This window comes from Drosophila pseudoobscura, chromosome X, assembly GCF_009870125.1.
Source record: "Drosophila pseudoobscura strain MV-25-SWS-2005 chromosome X, UCI_Dpse_MV25, whole genome shotgun sequence".
In the NCBI taxonomy this organism is placed as follows: domain Eukaryota; kingdom Metazoa; phylum Arthropoda; class Insecta; order Diptera; family Drosophilidae; genus Drosophila; species Drosophila pseudoobscura.
In genome coordinates this window covers 1,755,163-1,782,779 of record NC_046683.1, presented here as the reverse complement: position 1 = coordinate 1,782,779, position 27,617 = coordinate 1,755,163, and the positions used below count along the sequence as shown (strand labels likewise).

Sequence of the window (27,617 nt, the reverse complement as noted above, 5' to 3'; positions counted from 1 at the left end):
AGAGAGAGAGAGAGAATGGATGGGTAGGGAGATGGCGTTAGCTGATTGAGAACAATAGGCAGGGCGGCAGCGGCACCGGAAATTACTGCATCTGTTGTTTTGTTGTACTGTCGCTGCTTCTGTTTCTGCCTTCTCTGGCTCTTCGTCTTTCTTCTTCATTTTCTACTTCTTCTGTTACTCCCCCGCTCTTGTTTCTGACGTTGCACTTGAATTGTTTTCCGTGCCTTTGCCTGTGCATTGATCGAAGTTTCCCCTCACCGCCCCTTGCTGGCTTTCGCTCTCCTTCTCTCTCTTTTCAATTGCAGCATTGCCTACGCCGGCGCAGTGCATAGAGGCGTCGACAGAGGCAGACGAAATCAAGTGCAAAGTGCAGAAGCAGCAACAGTTGCGTACACGTACAGTCGTGTCGTTAACTGTGTGAGCGTGTGTGTGTGAGGTGGGTGGCCAGTTCTGGCAAATTCTCCCACGCAAACAGTAACCGGCAGAATTATGGTCCCCCCTTCATTCGTATGCTATGCCGCCTGGTGCGCTTCTGCGCATGTTTGCCAAACATTTTGCCGGTGACTGGTGCCGTTAGGTGCTGCTGTCGGTGCGTTGCTGGGGCGCTGCCGGCGCGGCCGGTGTTGAGAGCCTATCAAAAGCCGGTCAGAGTTCTGTCTCTTTCTAGGGCGAAAGTTTGCCCAGTGATAACAGCTGATTATAGATAGTGGGTGGTGTGGAAGAGGGGGGGGGGGGGGGGTTGCTGCTGCCACCATGAATGCACCTGCATTGTGCCAAACAACAAGAGAAAAGACTTCTAGGCCAGGGCCCCACATCCCCAGATAAATATGTATTTAGCAAGAAGTGCAGTTCCTGCTGCTGCTGCTGTTGCTGCGAGGGGAGACGGGGAGACGGAGACCGACCCACCTGTTGTGAAGAGAGTGACATTGACAGAAGCAGAGCAGCAGCATCAGCAGAGATGCAAAGAGAGTGAGACAGACAAGCTCTTGTCTGCTTTGTTCATTCATGTAATTCGACTTTTGTGTGCCAGAGGGAGAGAGAAGATAACGCCACTGCTGCTGCTGGTGCTGCGACTGCTGCTGCGACTGCTGCTGCTGCTGCTGCTGCTGCTGCGACTGCTGCTGCTGCTGCTGCTGCTGCATTTCTTCTACTTTTTGTTACTGCTTGCTTAAAATTAAAGATAATTATGATTACCAACAGACAGCGGCAGTAGAAGTGGAGGGAGAAGCAGTACTTGAAACTGCCAAGCAGTAGAAATCATTCATGCAGGCATCAAACTGTATGTGTGTGTGCATGCATGTGTGTTTGTTGTACCTTTGAGATACGCATCGGACATACGCAGCGGGCCAAAGAACAGGAACAGAGACAGCTTCAGTTCACAAATGATTATGATAAAAACACAACAAAAAACGAAAACGAAAAAAACAAAGCCACAAAGAACATCAGGGGAACAGGTAAAAAACATCCATCTCTATGTTTTTATCCCATTGTACCTTACGCACAACATAAAACAAATTGAAAATACTAAATGGGAAAGCTTATCGACCGAGGGGATACCCTTTAATCGCAATGAAACCACAGACTAAAAATAAATAAAAACCATTTCAATCAGATCCCAAGGAATGTTAAAGCCATATGTAACCTTGGCAATACGACACTCTTCAGGGAGGTACATATGAATGTACATATAGCGTCTATAGTGTGTATGTCTCGTGTGTTTACTTATAGGAAAAAACACAAGACATGTGCATATTGATAAATATATTTGTACTAATACCATATGCATCTCAAGTAACGTTTACGAAACATACATATATCTCCAGAACCATGAAACTAACTGTTCATAGAAGTCATTGAGATGGAAATCACCGACCAAACACCAGTTTGAATTGCATGCCATGGCCAATGTACCCGCCCTTTGCTCTTTTTAGAGGGCAACAGGCAGTCAGCAGATGAAAAGGAAGAGTGAGAGGAGAAAAGGAGGCACAGACAGGCTCTCGGCTCACATGCTGATGAACTGGCGCTGATAGCGGGACGGGGTCGGACACCCAGACGCACACACAGGATGCACTGAGAGAAAAGTAGTCCCAAATAAATGTATCCGACATGTGCTATGTGGACTGTTCGATTTCGTTCTCCCTGTGCACTCGCACACACTCAGATACTCACTCGCACACACACAGCCAGCGCCACAGGCGCAATAATGAACATTTTTCGGCTGGTGGAAGAAATTAAGACAAATCAAACAGGTTTCTCCTGGCCCTGGCCCTGGCCCTGGCTCTGGCCCTGGTAGAGCCCTTCAAAAGCAGCGCCGCCTAAACCCTAAAAAACAAAAAAGGAAACACCAGTGGGAACGGGAGAGGAGTACGAACGTGTGGTGTAGGCCCAAGAGGTGATACTATGACGCAGGTAGGACTCAGGCAGCGGCTCTCGTAACGAAAATGATTTCGTAATTAGAAAATTAACAAGTCATTTTCTTCATTGAGAATGGGTCGAACAGAACAGAACAGAACAGAACAGAACCGAACAGAGAGCGTGTGAAAATGCGTGAAAAATAAGAAGACGGTGGTAGGGTAGGTAGGGTAGGACAACCCCCATCGTTAGCCCTCGAAATCCCTAACGACACAACACAAAAACACTTACCCCCAGAACCCTTTTCCGGGGAAAACCGCAAGCGATGATAAATCAAGGGCAAAAACAATGACAACAATCGGAGTGACAGAACGCTGAAAATCCACTGGATAACACTCGAAATGCGTCATAATCCCACCATCCTACCATCCCCAAGGTTCCACGCTGCCTAGGGACATACCATACACAGAGAGAGGGAGAGAGGGAGAGAGAGGGAGAGCGGCAGTGGGGACAAGGCGCGTGGTAGGGACCTCCGATGTCCCTCTCTCTGTGTATGTGACAGAGAGCTCTGGCTGTCAATTGGTTCCATTCCAATTCGATTCAAATCACTGGCAACCATATAAACCGTGTCCGTGTAAACAGGAAAACAGAGAAGCAAAACAATCGACAGAATGCTATATATGGGATAGTGGGATGTGCCTTGGGACTATGGGATACCTGTTGTGTCCACTAAAACTATGCATACCATCGGATACCTTCTTCCAACCGAAAGATGAATATAAACTTATGTTTTCCCAATTTGGTAGCTGTTTTTGTATATCAACAGAGGTCGTAAGTACCATCGAAGTGATTGCTATTTTCTATAACAACTCTAGATTTCTATAATATACCCAGAGGCTTAGGCATTAATAGGAAATAAATGTAAATAGCACTAAAACCAATGCAATTTGAGGACAGCGACGCATGTCGTGACCCCTAGCGATGCATTGTTGTGGCACGGGACTGCCAACCTGTCAAGATTGTAGATGGAATCAAGTGTCGTTGTGGGCGGGAATTAGTTTATAGATTAAGTAAAGAAATGATGTGTATTAGTATCGGAACTCTTCTCAGACTTTGGTGGACTGCACCAAGGAGAAAACTCTTATATGGTTGACCCCTTTTTGGTCGGTTGTGGGCTTTGCCATTTCTCATAAATTACTCTCGATCTTGTGAGCGAAGCAAACATCAAAGCAGAAGATTCCTTTCGGCTGTGATTAATGATCCGCACCACATCAGCTGTCAATTGGCCATCAAATGGGCCCCCAAAAACAGAAAAAAATCAAAAAACAAGAACCAGCCTACTTGTCAACCCATTTCAGTGTGGTCTCCACAGTCGCAGTCCTGTGCCATAAATATGCATTAATGTTTCGGTCCAGCAAAATGAAGAGCCAAAGACTCACGAAAACTCACGCCCAGAAATGTTCTTCTTTGGATCCACTCTGGCCCCGGGGTCCACTCTTTTGTGTACATACATAAAACATGACAAAGGGAATAAGAGTCGAGTCCAGGATGTTGCCACACACACAGTCTCTGTCCTTCCCGGGCAACCAGGGCAACCGACGCAAGACACACCAGAAGTGCCCTGAGCCCTGAGAGCGCGGTGTCCAAGGCTATGGTCAAAGGTTTATGCGGGCGCTCCGATTACGATCCAAATAAATTTCTCTCCCTTTCAACGCAGCCATCAAGTGGGCCATAAAAAATGCTTCTAGCATAAAACTTTAAATTAATTTCAGATAGAAGATGAAGGAAAACGAATGCTGGAAGGCGGTGCGGTGCGGTTCGGTGCAGTTCGATTCGGCAGATGTCACCTTACATTTCGAATCGAACGCTAATTAAAAACCCATGAAAACTGTGATGGAAATGATGGGTCCACAGTGGGCAGTCGGGAGTTGGACGGGGACTGGCTCATTATTAACGCGGTCAAGCAAGAAATGATTTTCTCTCTATTTTTCGGGCTGGAAAAACGGGAGGAGGCGCCTTGTCATAATTATAGCCGCCACTTTGGTCCGAATGATTGAAGTGCTGCTGGTGTATGAGCATCTGAGCATTTGCATAATGAAGTCGTCGGGGTCACCACTTAAGCTCCACTTCACGACGCCACACACAGCAAGCGAGAGGCAGGCCCAAAAGTTCTTGGGGCTCTTCCCTATCTCTTGCCACAAAAAAATCCCCGTTCCCGTTCTTTTGGTTGATTTTCTATGCATTTTCTAGGTGGATGGAGGGAGCCAGCTCTCTTGATTTTCCCCATATCTGGCCTTATTATTGCCATTGTTATTACTATTACTCGTGGTATTCAAAAATACGGTTCGAGAATGTTTATGTTGGTGGTAGAATTGATTTGGTTTTATGCATTTTTAACGGAGTTTTCCAAGAAATGCTCTTCGAATTATTTCTGTTTTTACAATCCAATAAATAAATGGTCCAGGAGTTGGGGGGTCGGTGTCGGTCGCCAATGAAAGTGTTATAAATATGTATGGCTCGATTGGGCAATCGATTCGATGGGTAGAAGCTTTCCAAGTCGTGACGGAAAGTGAAAATCTTCGTTAATCTTTGATAATGGAGCATGGGTTTCATTTGAGACCCGAGAGAAGACCTTGGCCAACAGTCGAATTGGATCATTGATCATTGATCAGTGCATACAGTGCGTTTCGGGAGTATATCGAATCGAAAGGTAGGATTCAAAGGAAGCTGCTTATCGAAAGATATTGATTTTATATCAAATTAACCATCGACTATCGCAGGTTATCGATTATCAAAATTAACATTCGATTATATACCGAATCGAAACATTGTGCGTGTTTCAAAAGAGATGGTTACACATGTAATTGTCGAAGATATTAGTTATTAATTCATTTATTGATTATACTCCCTCATCGAAGTTTGTCGAACAGCCATTGGCTGGCATTAGTTGTAGAATAAACTCAATGAAAACCAATGTTCGCTCTTCTATCGTTCATACTCCACCATCTTACAGCCTTATAGCCCTAGAACGCACTGCACATCGTTCTATAGCATATCGAACGAATGTATACAGAGATATCTGATGGTGGCAACAGGAAATTGAATGCAATTATACTCGAATGTGCATCGAAGAAGGGAAAAACCTCGCCATCCACTCGACCAAAAATGAGTTCGCATTGCACTTAACGGTATGCGGCGGCGGAGGAATGGGAACGGAGTGGAATGGAACGGAATGCGTATACCCATTCATAAGTTCTTGAAATCGAAATGCATGTTTTTTTTGTTCGCTTTTCTTAATGAAAATTTGTTTTGCTCCCTTGGCTGTTGTGCCAAGGGGATGGGGCATCGCTCCACCATTTGTTTGTTTGCCCAACACTTCCCGATCCGCGCTATCCGTGGAACAGAACAGAACCGAAAACGAAACCGAACAGAGACAGCCACTGAGCGTGAGGAAAATGCAATACGAATTCCATTGGATACGGATCGCCTTCTAATTCAATTAAGATCGATCCACAGACAATCGCAGAGCGTTGGCTGGCGCCGTCTACGAGGGGGGATGGGATGTGATCCCTTTTAATTACAATTAATAGAAACTCTGATGCAAGTTCAGGGCAGGGACTAATCGTTGATCGATCCACCATTAACCATTAGCTCTGTGGCACGCCATTGAAACAAGTCCACTATCCATGGAGTCCATGGTTCTTAAATGAGTAACTTTCTTATTTGTGAGGAAAAAGTTCTGAAAGCCCTGTTCTCCTTGCATGCCGGATATAAACAGTTTTCTAGATCTTATACGAGCTACATATGTGCTTATATGTAGTCTTCAAAGTAAATATGTTCCAGCTGATACAGAAATCTGTATCTCCCTCTCTCTCCCTGTCTCTTTGGGTTTTCCAACGTTTTCCTGTAGGTGTTAATTCTTCATGGACACAGGCCACAGCACAGTACCTTCATTAGCGACTCTGCCGCCGCCGCCTCCTCAGGCAGATTGCCTATTTTGCTGGCATTGTCCTCAACACGACTCTCTTTTCACACCTTTCCACGAGAGCCAGTCCGATCGAGAGCTAGAGAATACCAAACCCAAGAACCGGAGATCCAGAGATCCAGAGACCAGAGACTCGACTCAACGCAACGACAATGACAACAAATGAAATCCATACATAATCATAATACATAATACATAATAATGTGGACAAAGGAGGAGGGATAGAAGGGGGGACTGGCACAGGGACTGGACTCCATCCTCTATCCACTCACCGCACTCTTTGGCTGTGTTAAGGGCATTCATATTCTAATAGGCCACTTAAGATGCATAAGCGAAAGAGAACCCAATGGCCCAGACAATGCCCCAGACAATGAGCATCAAGTACTGGGCACAGGAGGAGGAGGTGGATAGGAATAGGGACAGGAGTGGGAGTGGGAGTAGGAGTGGGAGTGGGAGTGGGATTGGGATTGGAAGTTGGCAGTTGGAGAAGAAGTCGGCTGCTTCCCAGCAGGAGAGGGAGACTGGGCTGCGGTAACCCAAATATTTTCCACATTAAGACCTAAGTAGCTTTGCTCATTAAGATAACAGACAACAACAAAAATTCAAATGAAATATAAAAGTATCGACTTTTAATTGCTTCTGGTTCGATGCACTCCCTGGATTATGCAATGCCATCAAATGTCTGTCTCGCATTACCCCTTGCCCCTACCCATCTCCTATATATACACCCCTACCCCCATTCAATACCAAATCCCGATTGTAAGGTGTGCATTGTGATCTAATTTTTATATGGGTCACAACGCTGCTGCTGCTGCTTCTTAAACACACAACAAACAATGAAGACAGGGTAGGCAGGGTAGGCAGGGAAGGCACGGAAGTGAGAGGGAACCGCATCTCGGAGGAGCATCTGATAAATATCAAACGAAGCCCAAAAACCATTAAAATCGATTGCGAAATCATCATTGTGCTCCAGCGGGAAGAACCGGGAATGGAATTGGAATTGGAGTTGCAGATGCAGACGGAAAGCCGAATGGGTATGGGTACGGGGCATGGGTATGGGGTTTAGATGAGCGCCGCCGTCTGCTTGTGCCACTCAAAACAAAATGTTGTGCAATCTGGTAAATGATATACGAAGTGGTTACCGCAATACATAAATGCAAAGGGAATGCTGAATAGAACGGGTATCCGAGTGGAATAGAAATGTTGAGGGAACAAGGAAGGAACGAGTAGCGTATTCGAGTCGAATCAAAGTATCACAGATATTACTATATAGGCCCTGTAAGCACAATAAACAGTTCAGCAAACAATCAAATGTCTTTGAAAAGTCTCCTGCTAAATGAGACTGGAAAATCTATCCTGTCTGGGTATAAAGCGGTATCTGTTATCCTCCGTTCTGCTGTTATTTATATACCGATTCCATGGCAAAGGAAAGTTGTGCCATCGCCTGCCATGGCCGATCCAAGCGATTTGCCAAGTCCTTGCCACGCCATCCACTTAACTTGGCAACCTGTTGAGGCCTGACCATTTGAATGTCAAACAGCCTTAAGCCTGTCGGCAAAGGAAGGGGCGATGTTAGTTGCTAGAGGATGCAAATTTTCCATTCGATTGTTTGTGGCACGTGGCTGGGGCAAGTCTGGAGGGGGACGACCGGCAAGCGGCAAGACAGTTGAATGCGCATCGTTCACGTGCGCCTTGTGGCCCCCGGACACAAACGACAGTCGCCCCAGCAGCAGAGGCACAAGCGACTGACTCTCCAAGTGGCTCCTCCCGTTGCCTGCCACAAAGTAAACAGCTTAAGCAGGCCAACGCCCACACACACACATTCAAGCCATCCAATTATCCTTTTCTTCCTGGGAAAGACGCCGAATAGAAGCGAATCTTCGAATACCCTAGAAGACGAAGACTCTACCAAAAAGGCATAAATAATACTATGTGCGGAATATACCAAATATACTAAATATACTAAATATACCGAAAATACTGAAACAACTAGCTATAGGCTCCATAAATGCCAACGTCGAACCGAAAACCAACAAAAATAGCCACTGGAAAAGTCGATTAAATTAAAAGCTCGTGTTTCACTTAAAGCACGCTCCCCCAGTGGGAGTCCCAGTCGAAGAGAGCCAGGAGAGTGGCAGTGGGAGGGGAGGGGTTCTTGTTGCTGTGTGGCAAAGAAAGGCCTTGTGGCATAATAAGCATAGAATAAGCAAACGACAAATTGCTCTTTTACGCAATGAATCGAAGCCCGAGCAGGGACATGGATACACGTTGCAAGGACACGTTCCACACGGCTGGTGAGTGCTGCTCCCAAAATAAGACCAAATGATGTAAGATATCCGATTATTGAAAATAGTAATAGTTTCATAATTTAATTTGCAATGCAAAGGAGCAGGATACCCATCTCTGTAATTTTTGCATATTTATAGATGGACATAGATGGACAACCAAGGATCGTCCAGCTACAGATACTCCTTCTGTCAATGGAGGATTGCCCTGAATCGCGGAATTCTTTCCTTGATTCACAGAATCTTCACTGTACATTCCACAAGGGCAAAAACGAGGGACAACAATATAGTATGTAATGTGTTGACAGTTCCTGGGCGCAGGGATTATGCAGCAAAATCCAGAAATTGCAACAAAACAAGGGACACACAAACAAACATTAACAACATGGATTTCATGGATATATCTGTACTATATATAAAGAGTGCGAGTACCAGTTCCAGAACTCGTGCACTTGTACGAGTATCTATCCACATGAAACTGAAACTGCAACTGCATCTGCAACGCCGGGTGTGCGAAGCTGCCTGCATTTGGCATTTGTTGCACAGTGGCACTGACACTGGCACTGGCACTGGCAGTGGCAGTGACCGACCCGCAGCACAGCAGACCAGATTTCTTCTTATTTTCTTCTTTCGTTTCGTTCTTCAGAAAAGTTCAATGTGCCCCCTGACAGACCCCAACCCATCTCATGCCCTGCCCCTGCCCCTGCCCTGTCCCCCACTGCACTTCACCCTTTGTGGCGGACTGGCTGTTCAGTTCCGCATAGTTATGCCTTGATTACCAATTGTATGCGGAGTGTGTGCCCCCTCGGGTATATCGGTTCGATGGAGTCTCAGGGAGTCTTTAAGCATCGTCTTATTAGAGCTATTAGAGCTTAACGAAAGCCGGTTTTCCATCCAAGAAGAAGCTTTCACTGAAGTTATTATTTATTGAAATGATTCGACTTGGGATTGCAAGGCCCAAGTCCCTCCAAAAAGGAGCAATCTATAGCCTACATTTCGCTCACTGCCAAGCCACACTGGAAAAGGGATGCCATGCTGGAAATGCGTATTGCGGAAGCCAACCTCAGGGCTATGCGACTGCCTGCCAAGGGGCATCTGCTAGTCGATCCCCTGCCTCAAGGAATATGTGTAATTTTTGTCGTTTTGTTGCCTTGTTTGTTTGGTGTCACAGCAACAGCAGAAGCAGCAGCAGCAGCAGCAGGTTGGCTCTTTGGCTTTCTGGCTCTCTGGCGGCTTATCATCCGTCGTTGAGTTGAGTTGAGTTGGGGCTCTGTGGTCTGGATAATTCCCTGACTTCTGATTTCTGTTGAGCAGCAGCAGCATCGGGCTGATGGCTAGGGCGCTGGGGGGTTGGGGGGCTGCTAGGTAGGTGCCACATACAATTGTTGGTCGACACGCCTTGAGGTAATTATGTAAATTACCTATCAACAACCCAAGCAACAACAACAAACACCACAACAACGACACAACAACGACAACGACGACAACAACTTATCAACTTTTGTTGCTTTTTTGTGTTGGGGCCCCTGGGGGCTACCAAGGGGGCGGGGCCCAGAGAGAGGCTGCGGACAGGGAGTATCGAAAACTTAGATAAATCTCACTCTCGGGCACTGGCAAAAGCTAAAAAGCTAAAAAGCGAAAAAGCCTGGCCAACAAAATTATGACTATGCATCGTTCATGTCCGCTGTATCGAGTGTATCGGACATTCAAATCGCCAAATTGGCAAAACATTTTCTTTGCCAAAGGCAACCACAGCAGAAGAGGGGTGGACGCGGCGAGCAGGGGGGGGGGGGGGGGGGGGTCGGGCAGGGGGCAAAGAGAAGGTCGCGGAAAATCCAAAACAGCGAAATGCACAAAATGTATACAGAAATTGGGGTGGAGAGGGAGGTAGAGAGAGAGATAAGTAGAGCCCAAGATCTCTCGTGTGCAGAAAAATTAAAAATACAATTTTAAAATGCAAATTCCTAAGATCTGGAGAATCTTCCAAAATATCTATAAACAAAATAGATACGACCTATATGTATATTCTAATGGGCTGCAAATTGTTGTTGCCCTCACAAAATATTCATTCAAGTGGATCTCACAAAAAGCGAGAGAGAGAGAGAGACAGACAGGGAGGGAGAGTATGAGTATGAGTATGGGAGAGAATCCATAAAATAATTGAAGAAGCCACCAAAATGTCTTTCAGACACGCGATTTCAGATCGATCATCAACCGACGGCTGGATGGATCCATTGACCAACTTTTATCCTCCTCTGTCTATGGGCCTCCCCTTCCTTCTGGCTCTCTTTCCTCTCTGCTTTGCTCCCTCGGTTTATTTATCTACTCTTCACCCGCTGCTTCGCTTTAATCTGCCACCAAACGAGGCGTGAAATTGTTCATGTTAACTAATTGATCCTGACGGTCAACGGACAGTCACACAGTCCCTTACCCTTACCCGTACCATGTCCATCGATCGGTTTTATCTACAGTCTACAGTCAAACAGTGATCGCAGCAAGTTTGCAGTCCGTGCCTACAGTGAGTGCTCTGCCACAGATAGAGACCAAATCAACAACCAATTAATCAATATTCAATGCCAGAATTGCTAGGCCGAGGGGTGCAGCTGCATGACGCGTGATTGTGCCAAAGTTATGCGCTAAGAATTTCCATCTCCATCTACGATCTCTCTCTCTCTGACTGAAACCTCTGTCTTAGGGTCTATTTTTTCATCCAATTCTCAGCATTCATGGCTTGCTTTATGGATCGATGAGTAATGCTTTCTATTTAGGATATATGTACCTAAGAACTATCCATCGTACCGCATCCCAATGTGAGAATGGAAGGTATTGCTTTAGGGGAGAGTCCATCCAGTGTTTACTCTGCGGCTTGGGCTACCAGCTGTCATATGCCATATACTCGTATAATCGTACTCTCGATATAAATTGCAGACAATTAGCGGGTGGGCTGCCGCGGGAAGGGGGACGGGGGACGGGGGAGGGATTTGCTTAAGCCCAAAGTAGGGCGATAGATGCCTGTGGCAGCTGCTGTGGCAATTTGCTTGAACGATTCTGAAAATCTGTTTTTTTTTTCTTTTTCTGTTTCTGTTACTGTTTTTCCACTTGTAAACAATGACATTTCTGTTTCTCTCTGTTTCGAGTCTCTGTGGCTGTGACTGTGCCTGCAACGCCGTGCCTGCAGCGCTGTGCCTGGCGCAAGGTTAAGTTTTTGTTCCACGTTTAGGGTTACACTCCTCCTCCGATGAAGTGTTAGGTGCGGGCGGGCGGGACAATAACGAAGGTGGGGAGTGGGGGAGTGGTAGATGGGGCATGGGGGTGCCTAACACCTTTTCAGGGACCACCCGTAAACGTACGGAGCAGGCACCGAAATCGCCGTCGTGTGTGGTGTGAGGATGCCACACATTGAGGTAAGGCGCGGTGCCATCCATTCAAGTGGCACCGACAGCCAGCCAGCCAGCCAGCCAGTCCGCCGGCGTAAAAGGAGACAATTAATTTCATCGTTCGATTGAAAACAACAATCCCAACAACAGCGCAACAGAGCAACAGAGCAACAAGAAACGTTAAGCAGGAAAACGCTTGAAACTTGAGTTTCATCTCGGGCTCAAAGAGAGTATCGGCATGTGGCATATGTGGCATGTGGCAGGGGTACTTCGAAAAGAAAAACTAAAGCTTTAAATACTCTTGAGAATCAATAGGAGCTCTGGCTCAAAGATAGTATAACTTACTGGCACAAAGTCCCTCCCCCCACCCCCCAAGTCTTGTTTCCTGGAATCGTTTTCATTTCCCTTCTAGCATATTCTACCATAATCCAAAAGACTATACTGGGTCCCTCCCTTTCGTTAGAGAAACCATCTATGGCTCTATCTAGCCATTAAATCCAATCTTCTGGCACCCTCCACCCCTCACACCGAAGCAAAACTCACAGATTGCCATCTCGGGGATCGTTAAGTGAATTACGGTATTATTTATGACCCATCGAGGGGTTATCGATGTTTACAGTAGTGATATCAATATTTATAAACCGTTTTTTGGGGGTGTGTATTACAACGAAACTCTAGCTTCCAGGCCATTGAGCCCATTCCGCAAACCGCAAACATTTTAACCAAGATCAACTCGTCCATCGTGCAGATGTACGTAGAGCACTCGTAGAGTTACCGATTTACCCTTTTGACTTCAGGAGAGCATCGCTCTCTCCCTCCCTCCCTCTCGCCGCAGGGAGACGCTGCCATGCAAATGCAGCCAACCCCCGTTTGGAAGTCCTGCCATAAAATAATTTCGTGTAATCCAGTGCGCGTGCTCTCAATTATTTTCTGGCGATTTTCACGAGTGTTTGAGTGTCTGTGAGTGCACACCATGGAGCCGTCCATCGGTATAGGTATACGGATGGGTATAGGGGACGGGGCGGGGATGTCCGGAGTGCTCGTGCACTCTCTCCGTAATGCGTAGTTTGTACATACCCTCTCCTCGCGGGTTCGAGTCGCAGTCATTGCCTTTGTCCTGGCAGATGGTAGATTTCGGCAGTGGATGATGTTTGATTCTTTGTTAAACTAATAAACGATTGCTGGAAATCTACCAGGGAAACCTGAACTCATGAACGTTTGGGAGAAGATACTAATTAAACAGCAGAACTTTGCAAAATGATCGATACAGATCTTAGGAAGGTAAAAATTTGTTTGAATTGCTATCGATTTCAATTTATCGAAGCCTATCGAAGCTGATTTCAGTTTCAAAGCTTATCGCTTTACACTGACTTCAAGCATATGGTACTGTCTTTCCTATCGTCTTCCATTTATTGCCTATCGAAGCTTATCGCTCCTCCTTATCACGACCACCTCTAGCGCCCTGACTACTGTAAAATACACTTTTCCTAGAGCTTCTCTCAATTACCGTGTGGACTTTTCGTGGAAATTGAACGCCCAAGCTTACTGTTGCGTTGCATGCCATTCAGATGCGAAACTTTCGACATAAGTACTCACACACCGAACTCCGAGCAACGAGCACCGAGCACCGAAGCACAGAGAACACAATACAGTATAGTATATGTGGGTATGTACGAGAACATTTGCATACAGACTTCCATATATCATTTTCGTGGCCTGGGTCTGGGTCTGCACTTTGAGCCGCTTCTGTGGGGTTTGGGAAATTCTATGAACAATTTTGAATGGAAGCGCAAAAGTGAAATTTCCTGCCGTTAATTACGTTCTATTTCTGGCAAGAAACAGCGACAGCAGGCGGTGAACATCAGAACAATCGGAACCATAATCCATCCTTCAGAACAAAAGCCTCTCACCTTCTCTCTCACCTTTTCCTGTGTGGGCCCTGCCCCCCATGCCCACATACCTACTTACTCTCGCTCCCCCCTTTTCTTTTGCGGAGGGGCAGAGTGTATTTTTGGGTGGAAAATGCAAATCGCATTTCATGCAAACTGATTTCGCCTTTCATCCCGCTCTTCATGGGCTCTTAAAGGTAAGTATTCTTGTGGGCAGAGACACTGCGTCAGAGGCTTTAAGTCTTAAGCCCCGGCCTCATCTGTGGTCCGTGGACTGAAGACTGCGGATGGGCTTTAAGAGCCGGTTCGAAAATTAATTTGCCTGTTTCTGTGGCGGTCTCTGTCTCTGATGCATACCGCAATTTCGTATGCCCCCCGAATTTTCGACACTTGACATGGCACCAAAAATCAGCCGAAAAGCAGCCTAAAACCCAAAGATTTGGGCGCACTCAAAAAGGCAGCCTTTAGTACAGTGAGCCATGGCTATGTGCAATCATTTTGGGGCGTTCAAATAAGTTTAAAGTTCGGAGTTTCCATGGAGGAAGCAGAGCCCTTTATCTACTGCAAAATACATAACCATATTCCCCAATGAAAGATTTCGAATGTCTGAAATTCTGAACAGAAGTCTTGAAATCTTTGAAGAAATATGTGTCTCCGTTCTCTGCTACGAAAGAGTAACTCTGTAACTCCAAACTTCTGGCTATGGCTACTACCTGAAAGGGGATCTACATGGCCCAAGTAGTGTATATTCTAGGACATCATTGATTGATTGACCTTATGATTGAGCGAGGCAGCAATATGCATCGTCATGAGTCTCGCATCGTATCAAAAGATAGTCTTCTTGTGTTTACTTGTGTTCTCGTTGCTTATTGAAATCAATGATACTTGGGGATACACCCCATCGAAAGTTCCTCCATCTTTTAGTGGAAATGCCTCACAGCTCAAATACACTCGTATCGCGCAGATACACTGCCCCACTCACGTGCCGTAATCACTCACCAAACGACAGACGACAGACGACAGAATGCCAGACTTCTAGACGACCAGCTGCCCGAATGGGCTCTAGACTCTAGAGTGCGGGGTAGGAGCTTTCGAGAACAGCAAAAACAAACAAAAAATAACCACAGAAATGAACAGAACAGAACAGAACAGAACAGAACCCTTTTCCTCAATGGCACACAACCCCCAGAGCCCCGAAGAGATTGTTTCGAGTGTTCGAGAGACGTCTCCTCTCTACTCTCCGCCCTTCCCCCAATGGCATTCATCTCTACAAAAAGATCGTGTTACAGGCGTGCTTTTGACGCGTTTCAATCTCAAAATAATAAAATGTGAAAACCACAAGAAGGAAGCCAGAGCCAGGCCTTCAGAGCCAGCTCCTTCTGAGTGGGTTAATGTGAATGTGAATGGAACTGGAGAACTGGAGAACTGGCGAACTGGCAAACTGGAGCCACGTTTCGAGTCGTTTCAGACATTGGGAACAAAGGAATAAATCGCACTGGATTTATGGCTATCGAAGGTTTCGCACATTCTCTGCCATAAGCAAAAGTGAACAGCAGCATCCATCTGTCAGTCATCCGCTGATCGATTTGTTTGGAAACTAATTAAAAATAAAAGCTGTACACATAAACAAAAATCGTATTTATGGGCCTCGGGTTTCCCTTTTCTTTTTAAGGGTACCACTTTTGCGGGGCAAGAAGTAAACGTACCGTAGATTTTCTTCCGAATGGGGCCACCAGCAAATGGAGTGTCAGGCACGTTCGGAGATTATTTCTATTTAATATTCCCCATTTGATATCCATTTGGACGGAGGGTCAAAGACCTCAGGATATTCTAGTATTGCCGATAAATATTCAACTATTAAAATTCCTAGAATTTCTGATAGATCATGCAAACTCTCAGGTTTGTCTCGATAATATTGTTTGAATGTTCAACGTTTGGTAGGTTTTCAGTTCTTTTGTACAATTTAATTTCGTTTTTAGTCGATGGGTTTTAGGCCATTCGCTCCTCTTGACCCTCCTCTTCCTTCCAATCGCAAAAAACAAAGCAATGAGCGGTAGGTCAAGGCTTACATTAGTCGAAGCATTGAGCACCCTGCAATGACCACCTTTTGCAAAAACCAAGAGGGGCTCAAATCTTCAAAGTATTGGCATTCTTTACTAGAGAGTCTTAACGAGGTAAAGAAGGTAAAGAAAGGGCTCAGAATGCATATCTTTTGCACAATTACTGGAGCTTCTCTAATGAGCGATTGCTCATGGGACTGTAGGGTCCACATGGGACCACATATATAGGTCATTATTCTGATTATGGATAGGAAGACATACATATATCTAACTGAAGAACTGCTTTAATCTGCTCTTTATTCCCTGTTCTCCCTTGTCGTCTCACAAAATGGGCATGCTCTTGTTGCTCGAGAGGGTATGTGGGGAATTGTGGAGGTGGCTGGCAACTGGAATCGACTGTCCGGACCAATGGATGCAGCTCCTGTGGCTGGCTGGCTGCTCCTCTTGTTGCTGCACTTTATGCTGCTGCTGCTGTCGCTGCAGTTGTTAATTCATGGAAATTTATGTTTAATGACGACAAAAGCAACAAAAGCAGGAGTGGAGTTGCACCAGCGACAACGGCGGCCTCCCTCCAGCTGCAACTTCGAGGCAAATTGTGGCTGTGGCTGTGGCTGTGGCGGTGGCGGCTACGCTTTTCGGCTTCTCATTAAAAGCGAATTTGGCTGCCACCAGAACTGACCAACTGAACCACTAGACTGTGTTAAATAAGCACCAAAGTGGGCAATGTCCCGCGTTGCCCCAGTTGCCCCACTTGCCCCACTTGGCCCCCTGTCGTTGTCGTTGTTGGACTCTGTCGCCTCGCGTCGTCTGAGAATGCGGGCGGAAGAGTGCGTGGGCACTCGACACCACCACCACCAACACCACCACCACCGAATCGTAAGCAAAACCGAAACCGAAAGTGCAACTTGCCACAAAATACAACGAACAAAAAAGAATTGGATCTCGCCCAGGCCCCACCAAAAAAAAAGAGTAACAACACACACAAATTGCAAAGAGCTTTATGACACCTGGCATGCAATTACATGGACATTCCATTCTTGTCCCCCGCACAATCCGCAATCAATTATGCAATCCGAGTGCGGAACAGAGAGCATGCCACACGATAAATGGCTGAATGAATGGATTTATGTAGATGTTTTTCCCCCGATTCCCCCCGATTTTGTGGGTTGCTGCCATCCGGTTGGAGTGGAAACAGACCTACAATCGATGCTCGTGTTCTCACAACCAGAGAGCAGATCAATCAGTGTTTGAGGAGCAATATGAAATAATCAATAAGAGATATAGTCTGTCAGAGTGTGATCAATATATCATACCAATACTCTGCGGTTCTTTTTTAAACGAAGAGCGACCGAGAGGGTATTCGAATTGTATCTTCGATCTTGCAATTCATCCCCAGACTTTACTCTCTACTTGTTATCATAAGAAGAAGAACTCCTTCTTGCATGTAGTTACATCCGAAATAAGTTTAAGCTTAAATTTGTGATGTTAATTTCCATTTATCTCATAGAACTGATCCTTTGAGAAATCTTGCTTCTTCGTCTCGAAATTTGTTCAAAATAAATTCAAAAACGTATTTTATAGCTTTTTTCTGTCTCTTGTATTGTTTGCTTTGTTTTCTCTGTTGGTTCATTCGGTTTTTGTGGCAAGGGAACCAGCCATCCATCCCCTGTCGATCTGCATCAGAAGCGACAACAAGCCAAAGGGTTAGATTTATTGATTAACCCACAACAAAGGGAAAAGAGTGCGAATCGCGATCGTCAGACATGGGACAATGATATGATCTTTGGGTCTCGTTTCCCTTTTGATCCCCTGTTTGCTCTGCTCTCAAAAGACAATGGCCAATGAGGAATATGCAAAATATAGAGATGAAAGGAGATGCAAAGGGTATCAGCAGTATCCTAATCGATTTCCTGCAGGATTAGATCATTATCCAAAGATCCCTGTCAGAGATCGGAAACGGAGCTCAGTATTTATTTTGCCTCCGATGTGCAGTGCTCTAAGTCTCCTAAGATTTTTCGCGAATTTTTCTTCTCAAAATATTCCGAAAAATTCCCCGCTTTTGTGTCTGGATTTTGGGGCAAGTGAGTGATGATTAGTCCCTAATTTGACTGAAGTTGCCAGTTGGTTCTACATTCCCCCGGCACTCTCCTTTCCTCTCCCTTACGATTATATCTTTGGATCCGCTCAAGACAACGAATAGGGACGATATGCTGCGGACCTTTGTTTTGGTTCTGGGCTTATTTTGAGGAACGAATCGCTGACAGGAGAGCCAGCGAGCATTCGTTTCGCCGCAACAAAGTAAGGAGCCCAAGAAGATCATCGGATGCGGAGCTTTGCAGAGACCTGAAGAGCACTTCTAAGCAGGAAATGATCATCTTTTGGCTGTGGTTCTCTGCTGCTGCGGTTTCTGTTTCGGTTTCTGTTTGTGTCGCTTGTGCCTGTGAGATTCTGCGGCAAATGTTGTCTGGAGCATGTCTATCATCCTTGGCTCGCGTCTGGCCAACATCGTCTGCTTCCGGCTCACAGCTCTAGGCCACGCCCAGGCTCAACGCTTGGCCACATAAATCATGTTGTTGACCAACGGCCAACGGCAGCAGCAGCCCACTGTCATCGCTGGCAGCAGCTCCAGCAGCCCCAGCAGCCACAGAATGCGTGCCAAAAACGTTTTGTGCCACAAAATGCTGGCCATACGCTTTTTGGTTAGAGATACTCATACGCTCTTTTTGCCATTTTTCTTTTTTGTTTATTGCAGTGCGATTTCAAGTCAATCCAGTTGCTGACAGTCGAACATAAAAACTTAATTAAGCGACAGAGCACACAGACACAGAGACACAGAGAGTGGAGTGCAGTGGAGAGGCAGTGGCAGTGGCAGGGGCACTTATAAGTGGCAGTGGCAGTGGCTGACGGGGGCATGCATTCATTCGGCAAAGTACACTTGTTTGCCCCAGATTCTGCTGCTTCGGATTCTAAATCGAATTTTCGGTTTCTGAGGCGAAAGTAATGCGGCTGGGTCAACGGTGCGTATGCGCAATGCGGCTATGGACGGATGGACGGACGGACTGAATGGCTCTCAGCCAATTAAGGGGGGAGTAGGGGGTGTAGGTGACAGATACTTGCCTTACCGCACACAATCTCAGGCGACTGATCAGTGGCATGCAATGCATTGCAACAAAAACCGTCAACCGACAGACCAGAGGGAAGACACATCGCTTGAACTTTTCTCCCTCTCTCTATCTGCATCTCTGTCTCGTATTTTGCATCACGTAAAGTGGAGCAATCCCATGACGGGGCAAAGGAACAATTGGCCAACTATTTGGTGCACTTTAATTGGCTTTTGCACAAAGATACGATACACACGAGACACTCAAAAACCAAAACGAAAACGAAGGAAAAGGAAAAGAGCTGTCGCTGTAGATAAGTACTACAACTCCTTGGAGATCCATCATTCCATTTGGGGTATAGTAATAGAAGATATAGGATATGATACCATATAGGGGATACCTCGATTCGATATGAAAATACAATATTTCATATGCAAAAACTGAAGTACATTACAATACATGACACATCGCACTTGTGGTCGGAATACTTTTGAGGGTCGGAAGTGCTTCCTTCTCTGTGGCAGAAATGTATATGTATACATGTTTGTGGAAAGTGCTATCTATTCGTATGGATCAGCAAGCAGATCATCAGAGGAAGTGAACAACCAGTGAACCAAAGGTTAAGGAGGAACAGCCACAACAGCCGAGGAGAGTGAGGAGGAGTGTGGACTGAAGAGCCTTGAGAGCAACAATTGCGAATCATTTTCATATCTTTTATGATAAATTTGTGAAAAATTGAACATAGATAATCGATAAACAAACGGTTGCTCATCTGTAAAACATCGGATATTTATCGATAATAAATAGGTTATTAATCTGTTATTAAAAGACTATAAATCTATAATAATTAGACAATTTATCGAGTATTAATAGATACAAATGTTATTAATCGTTCATTAAATAAAAACAATATTCTATTAATCGATAAATAGTACAAAAAACTAGTCGATAACTAATCGATAAATATTTCTAAGCACTATAGCCAGTGAAACTTCGGCTGGCTTCACTGTGGAAGTACCAATACCAGTACGAGTGCTCCCGTGCAACCCATGCAACGCGGCCATGCAACGCGAGCGCCACCATGGGGCGGCCTAATGGTGTCAACACCGAAAGCCAATTGGCAAATGTAGATCTCAAGGAGTCGGCGCTCAGGCGCTCAGGCGCGCAGGCGCCCCGCCCCGGTCTTCTCTCTCTCTCAAAGGAGGCTCACAAATTTATTTATGGCTTTCAATTGGCATTGACAGCGATAATTGGCCGCGTGTGCCGCCGGTTCGAACTAAGCCAAGTTAAGAGAGAGAGACAGAGAGACAGAGAGGGAGAGGGAGAGAGCACCACTTGTAAAATACTGTCCACGATGTACGTATATTGTATGTATATTTCGGCCATTAATCATCTTGGCCATGGCCTACAAAAGTGATGTACAGAAACAGAAACAGAAGCAGAATCCAGGCAAAAGAACAGCAACGCCAACAACGGTTCCACTTTCCTTTCGACGACAAGGTCTTGCAATATTTATGGATTGAAAGACAGGGAACAAGACTCTCGCACTCGCAATAAAAGCAAACACTTTTCATATGCAAACTGTACGAGTAAGTAACAATAATTGTAGTTCTGTCCGTTAAATTCAATTCAGGTGGAACTGCTAATGGAGGGGAAAATACAAATACACTCTCATTTGCAGGACGCAATAAAATATTTGTTGGGGGAAAACTTTTCGCAAGAAAATTGACAGCTGTGTGGGCGGGGATGAGAAATAATTCTAGGATAGCTAACAATTCCATTATATTTCGATGACAAAGAAAAGCCATTGGCAAATTGCAATGGCAGGTCACACAAAATTGAACGAAATTCAGTGGAAAAGGCAGTTCTCCTTTCGATTTGATGGGGAAACAAGCCCATTTCCATGACTCAATTTTATATGGAAATACTCGTAGATTGTCGAATTATTCAGATAAAATGTTGACAATCGAAGTGCAACATACGAGTATGCATGATTTGTTATCTTTTTGATTGGCCAACCGATGGGCAAAGTAATGGCATTTCGAGCTGTTTTTCACAAGAAATGGCAACACTTTCGTTGGAACTATAGAGCGTGAGCAAATCTGCATGGGAAATGGGTACAGCTAAGAGCACAATGTATCTGATAGATATCTGAGCACAGGAAGCAACAATCCAGCCATTTATCGCTTATGATGTTCACTCCTCAGTCGAGGAGTAGAATAAGGACTAAGACTGTTGGTCGACTGTTTTCAAGGGTATATTCAATTCGATACATGAGCAGACACAACGTAAATTTTAATTGCATAAAAGTAACCGCTAGTGGAGACAGAAACTCAGAAATTCAAATCCGCTCAAATAAAGGGACTTATTTTAATGAGACAGAATTTTACTGCTGAAAATTGAAAGTTTGTTTTTGGCAGAGAAGAGAGACTGCCAAACGCCAGAGCTCATGCACTTTTGGGAGAATTTTCAGAATACTGAATACCGAATACAGAGTACGAACTCGAACTCGAAGCACAGACCGCACACAGTAAAACTTTTCCATGCAGAACAAACCCACAAAAAGTGAACACGACGAGCCTGAGAGGAGAGGAGAGCAGAGCCGTCTGCACTCGCAGAAACGATTCGCGGTATCGCGTCGGGTAATTAAGAAAACTTTTCGTTACACCAAGCGAGTGCGTGGTATTAATTTGGAACACCTCATGTGTGGACGGATACGATAATACGATTTACGATAGCTGGTTATGTTTTCCAAAAATCATTCGAACTCAAGCTCAGAACGTTTAACGAGTCTTCAAAATTGATTCAAGAAAACCCAGCTTAAGAGAGGGATGTCCCAAAGATTTCCAAGAAACTATAGTTAGATCGAAGTATTTTCCAATAAGGAACGATACCTATCGTTTCATACTAAAAAATAATCCATATTTAAATGCAAAAAACACCGTTCTAAGAGATAAATTATACAAAAGAAAGAAATATAATGCAATTCGAATCTAATGGTATTTTTGGTATTTTTACAAAAGATTTATTTAAATAAAATATACCACCATTATTCGAAGAGTAAGAACGATCCATTTTCATACAGAAAGGGATATGATACGAAAGAATATTTTGAAATAAAAATAATAAATTTGGAATGTAGATTTTCGAATCAGTCAGCATTGTTTTTAGATATTTGATAGGGTTCACAACCTGATAGGGGCACCTCCTCGCTTAGCCCATCCAAAATCTGTACTGCCGTTAAAAATGCAAGAAATTCTTCTGTTTCTCTGTCTGTTCCGTTCTGTTATATTTCCCATTGGTAAAACACATTCACAAAGAGTGTCTGTAGCCGACCCTAAGGAAAAAACCTAATCAGCCGAAAGTGTTTCCATATCTCAATGGAAATTAACCGATGCCACTTTTTCGGGCACTTTTTTTGGGTGGTTTTTTGTAGTTGTTGTTGTTGTTGCAGTGAGTACAACAGTACGTATGAGCATTGTTTTGGGGGACTGTTTGTTATAATTTTAGATAAGTTTCAGATCGACGATTGTCGGTTGTTACATTGTTCGCTGGCTGCTGGCTGCTCGCTGCTCGCTGCCCGGTGCTGTTGTGGTTTGTTATTATGCAAATTTTGGCCAACAAATGCCACAGAAAAAAAACAGCAACAACACCAAAAAAAAACCAACACTGCTGTGGCTGTTCCTTCTCTTTTTTTGTTTGAATTTTAATTAATGTTGCGCATACGCCGCGGTGTACACCCTGCAACTCCCATGCCCCATGCCCCATCCCCATCCCCAACCATCCCATCCGATCCCATCCCGAGGTGTGTTCGATGCCGCTGCTGGTGCTGAGCAAAAAGTATGCCAAGTAAATACTGTTTTCAAAAATTAAATAATGAGCACATTTGTTTTTGCCTTTGGGTTTTTCGGCTGCTGCTGCTTGTTTTTAGATGCAGGCAAAGTCTAAACACTTTCACTAAGCAGCAGAGACACATAACAACAACAACAACAACAACAAAAACCCAATCCACCAAAGGCTACACGAATTTCGTGTCGTACATGACAAACTCTCAGCTCCCTCTACGTCTCTGCCTGTGTCTGTGCCTGTGCCTGTGTCTCTGGCCTAAAGGGGGGCTAAAGAGTTGGCCTATAATGCAGGAATGTAGGGGGAGACGGAGACGCAGTGCCTGTGGAAGTGGAAGTGGGAGGACAACAAACTGGCTCATCATCTTAGCCCTGGCCAACAGCCAAAAGTACAGTGTATACTCGAATGCCATAAAAGGGTATTTTTCCCTCCCATTTCATAATTATTACTTCCTGAAATTCTTCTTACGTCCATGCACCCTAATGTCATTAAATATATGTAAATATCCAATGCCATTTTGCCTCTTTTCTTTATGCCCAAGGAACAGTTTATGGAACACACATTATTCGAACACGATTCATTATTCGTAATAGCCGATGGTTGGAAGGTCATCGATAAAAGTGATCGAATTAGGATCGAACTAGGATCATCTCTGAGATGGAATGAACGCTTTAAAAATATACCAATTGAACATCACTTGAGGGTAAATTGGAACCCCTTGAAATCTATTGATTCTACCTATCGATCCCCAGATGATGAAGGAGTTAGCAAACCATCGCGAGCTTTGAGAGAGTTTATTGCCTCTGGGACTGGAAACGCGGTTGGGGGACTGGCACCGAGGACTGGGCACTGGGACTCTGTGGCGACATTGATTAACGAGTGCTTAGTTAAAGCGGCACTCAGACACGCGCTGCTAATGCCACAATGCCACAATGCCACCACACAACACCAGACACATACATACATACATATTTGAAGATACACCAACGATACAGCAGCACAGCCGACAGACACCCAACAATCATCAATGATAGACCACAACAGCAGCATCAAAAGTCAACAGCAATTGCGACAAAAGCGGCAAAATACTGCAATAATAATTCTCTCTCTCTCTCTACCTCTCTCTCTCTTTATTCTCCTACTGTTTTGCTCTTTTCTTTTGCATTTTTTATGATGAATAATTGAATGGGATTCTAGGAACTAATTTGAGGAGAAGAAAGGAGTGAAAAGGAACAGAGAGCGAGCCGCAAGAACTATTTGGCATTTATTTGTTTATTTCCATACCCTGTAATCGTTGAAAATATTTAATGATATTTAATTTCAAATTGTTCGAATATTTTTTATGGCGATGGCACTCGAAATGAGGTCCAAATGAAGATACTAAATGGTGGGGCAAGATTCAATAAATCATTGCTCTAATTGTAAATTGTACCGCTACCGATACAGGGTATCTCTTCGGCGACTACAGACTTGTTGCATGTGTTTTTGTTATTCTGTTTTTCTGTTTTTTGGCTGTGCTCTCCAGGCATCTGTATAAATACTTTGAATTACTGTTTTTAATTGAAAACTGAAAACCTTGCGCCACCCCCTCCTGATGATTAATTTTTGTACAGAGAAAGAGAGAGAGCACGGGAGAAGGAGAGTGCATAGGGAAGGAAAAGCAGGGGAGAGGAGAGGTACTAGATCAACAACAATAAAGAGCTTTGACAGCTTTAAGTAAACGCATTTATTTCGAATTTATTTCAAGTTAGTCTGTTGCACTCCGTCGCTGCGGCTGCTCTGCTCTCTCTCTCTCTCTCTCTCTCTCTGTCGATGATCGAGAAATGGAGAATATTCGCATACTATATAGAGACACACATATGATATACACAGATGCAACAGAATGTGCGTGTCACTGGGCATTGACCCAACTCTGGTACTAAAATGTCCCCATAGTACGGATCTCGGATCTCTGCCTGAACCAATGTCAGTGGATGTTGCTGTTGCTCTGTGATGTCTTGCTCTTGAACTCGTGCTGTGAAGTTGTTGCTTTCAATGGAGCTGCAAATGTTGCAATTGTTGCTAAATATAGTACACACTCCAACTCCACAACCGACTGAACACATCCTCAACCTACGTCCCGCAACTATCCAAACAAACACACAAAAATGTTCAAAACCCTAGGAAATCCCTCCACAGAAAACAAACAAATAGTGACAGAATACCTAAAAGAAACACATATATGCCACGACATCTAAATACTTGTTTTAACTCCATCTAATATCTGTAAATAGTTTAAATAATTCTTATAGCCTTATAATATACATACATTGAAATAATTCTATGGTCAAAGGCCCTGGCAGCAGCTTATCTCGGTCTAGGCAAAACAAATAAATAAATAGAGCTTACTTTTTGAAGTCTTTCATGTTTTTGAGCTGCGAAAAAAGTCTTTCTTTTTGAATTAATCTGTTAGCCAAGGCCTCAACCCCTCATATTATTTTCCTTGAAATTTATTCTAATTTATTGGTCACAAATGAATTTCTTTCTAGATGTATCTTGCAGGATATCCTGCTTTAAAGGAATTCCTGAGAATTCTTTGATTGAAATTGAAGTCTGATTCCTGATGACAGTTTCTTTGGTACTCTATCTATCTATATCTCTATATCTTCTACTCCCCCCCCTATACCACCATTGCTTCCTTAGACCCATAGCTGATGTCCAGTTATGGGAATCGATCCACTGAGCTTTAAACGTTCGTAAATTCGTTCATTTCCTGTACTCTGCTTGTATCACCTTTGCCCTTTTTTCTATAGATTTAATCTTAAAAAATAATATATAAATAGACTGAAATTCGTTTATTTTTGTCTCGTCTCGGGGCCCGTCAAGAACAACTACAAATCATACTATTAGTGAGTCATTCCAATCCAAACCAAACCAATAGCGAATTACGCACAAAAATAGCTTCAGCAACATTTGGCAACACAACAAAAAATTGCGGCGACTGGCAGGGAATGGTTATGGGGGGTGATATGGGGAGGTGTGTAGCGGGGGCATGGAGTGAATCATCTGGTCAACAGCTGTCCAGCCGCATTGCAATGCCCCGATCCGTATTTAAGTCGCCATCCATCCACTTATTTTGGAAGGTTTTTAGTAGAAATAGTAGTAGTAGTAGTAGTAGAGGTGCTTTGTTTTGTTTTGGTATACGTTTACCCACATTTTAGAAGGACAACTCCTGTGGCGTGCTGATGGGGCAGACCCAGATTGCTGTGGCGCCTCAGCGATTGGTGTTGCTGTTGCTGCTGCGTAAGCTGCTGATCCAAAGCGGACTTAATCAATTGAAATGCCATCTCTCGCTGCTGTGATGTCTCTCTTTCTAGTCATGGATCAATGGATCATCCGCCGGACAACAATTGCATCACTTTTTCCCGCTCGTTCTGTCTCGTCTCACAGCTAATTATAGCCCGACGAAAAGACAACGCGCACACACATTAATAATTTAATAGAATTTTTAAACAAATCGGTCGCTGATTAACTCAACATTTCGGGCATCATTTGGGCATTATTTATAAATCAATACGTGAACGAGTGCGAGTGCGAGTGCGAGTCAACGCCTCCCTCAAAGCTGAAGCTGAATTTGAATCTGAATCTGAAGGAATCCACACAATTACAATTACAATTTCTCGTTCTGTGTGTGTGTTTATTATGTGTGTTCTGTGGAGTTATCAAACGCACACACGCAAAAAGATACACGCACAAGAACACAGATACTCTCAGATGCTTGATACTCGGACACAGGTGCCTTACAAATTAACTATTCTTTCACCCCACTTGCACTTGCACAAAAACCAAAAAAAAAAATGTTTATTACAGAAAGTAAGTTTTATTTTGTTTTTTTGTGTTTTTTGGAACCGGCGAGCGCGCCTCGAATCACTTGGGTAGCGGAATGGCACAGAAAAAAGCACGCGGCATGCCCGACAAGATCGATTCTACTGAAACCACATCCACATCGAGTGCGGGAACGTAAATGTGAATGGAGCAGCAGCCCCAGAGCTCGAGTCAAAGCCAGAGCTCGAGTCAGTCAGGCAGTGAGTCCGCGAGCAGCGCGAAAATACAATCGAGAAACCGAACGCGAGGGTTTGTCCAAGCACTGGGCAAAAGCAAAAGCAAAAGCAAGAGCAAAACCAAAGCCAGCACCAGCACAGTCACCAGAGCATGTGCCACAAAAATCATGGATCGTTGCCTGCCTTGTTGTGTTGTGCATGCAAACAGATGCGAGTGAGCTGCTGATAAAAATAAAAGAACGCTCTACGCTGCGACAGAGCGGGACAGCGGGGATCGAATTGGACCCGTCCGGGGGGCAGACAGGCAGGCAACGTGCGATAAATGGGACGATGCTCCAGTACAAGTAGCTGGCGGCATCTGTGGGGAAAAGCCTGAACATAGCTGTTCGATCAAGCAGTGGCGACATCTGTGAGGCACACAAGATACAGGTTTCACGCCACTTAGCGGCAGACAGTGGCAGTTCGGAAGCGAAGCGGGCAACTTCTGCTGCTGTCCCACAGGTGGCGCTGCTGCTTAGCCTGCCACCTAGCGGGTGTTTAACGGATTCGATCAACATAGCTGTTCGATCAAGCAGTGGCGACATCTGTGAGGCACACAAGATACAGGTTTCACGCCACTTAGCGGCAGACAGTGGCAGTTCGGAAGCGAAGCGGGCAACTTCTGCTGCTGTCCCACAGGTGG

At 44.7% G+C, this 27,617-nt stretch overlaps 1 protein-coding gene and 1 long non-coding RNA gene across 3 annotated transcripts in view; one reads left to right on the top strand and one right to left on the bottom strand.

Annotated features, from left to right (window-relative positions):
* Window positions 1-27,617, bottom strand: part of LOC6902313 (uncharacterized) — an 89,584-nt gene that overhangs the window by 59,978 nt on the left and 1,989 nt on the right. The window contains exon 1 of one of the 2 annotated variants that reach the window (XM_033381458.1): window positions 26,089-26,425. The exons of the other annotated variant lie outside the window; for it this stretch is intronic. Coding sequence (XP_033237349.1) covers window positions 26,089-26,221 — 133 coding nt within the window. The 5' untranslated portion in view covers window positions 26,222-26,425. Of the gene's footprint in view, window positions 1-26,088; window positions 26,426-27,617 lie in introns of those variants that run through there. 2 annotated transcript variants of the gene reach the window in all.
* LOC26533866 (uncharacterized) lies at window positions 22,947-24,009 on the top strand. Its single transcript, XR_004469683.1, has 2 exons — window positions 22,947-23,598; window positions 23,648-24,009. It is a non-coding gene; the product is annotated as an uncharacterized lncRNA (long non-coding RNA).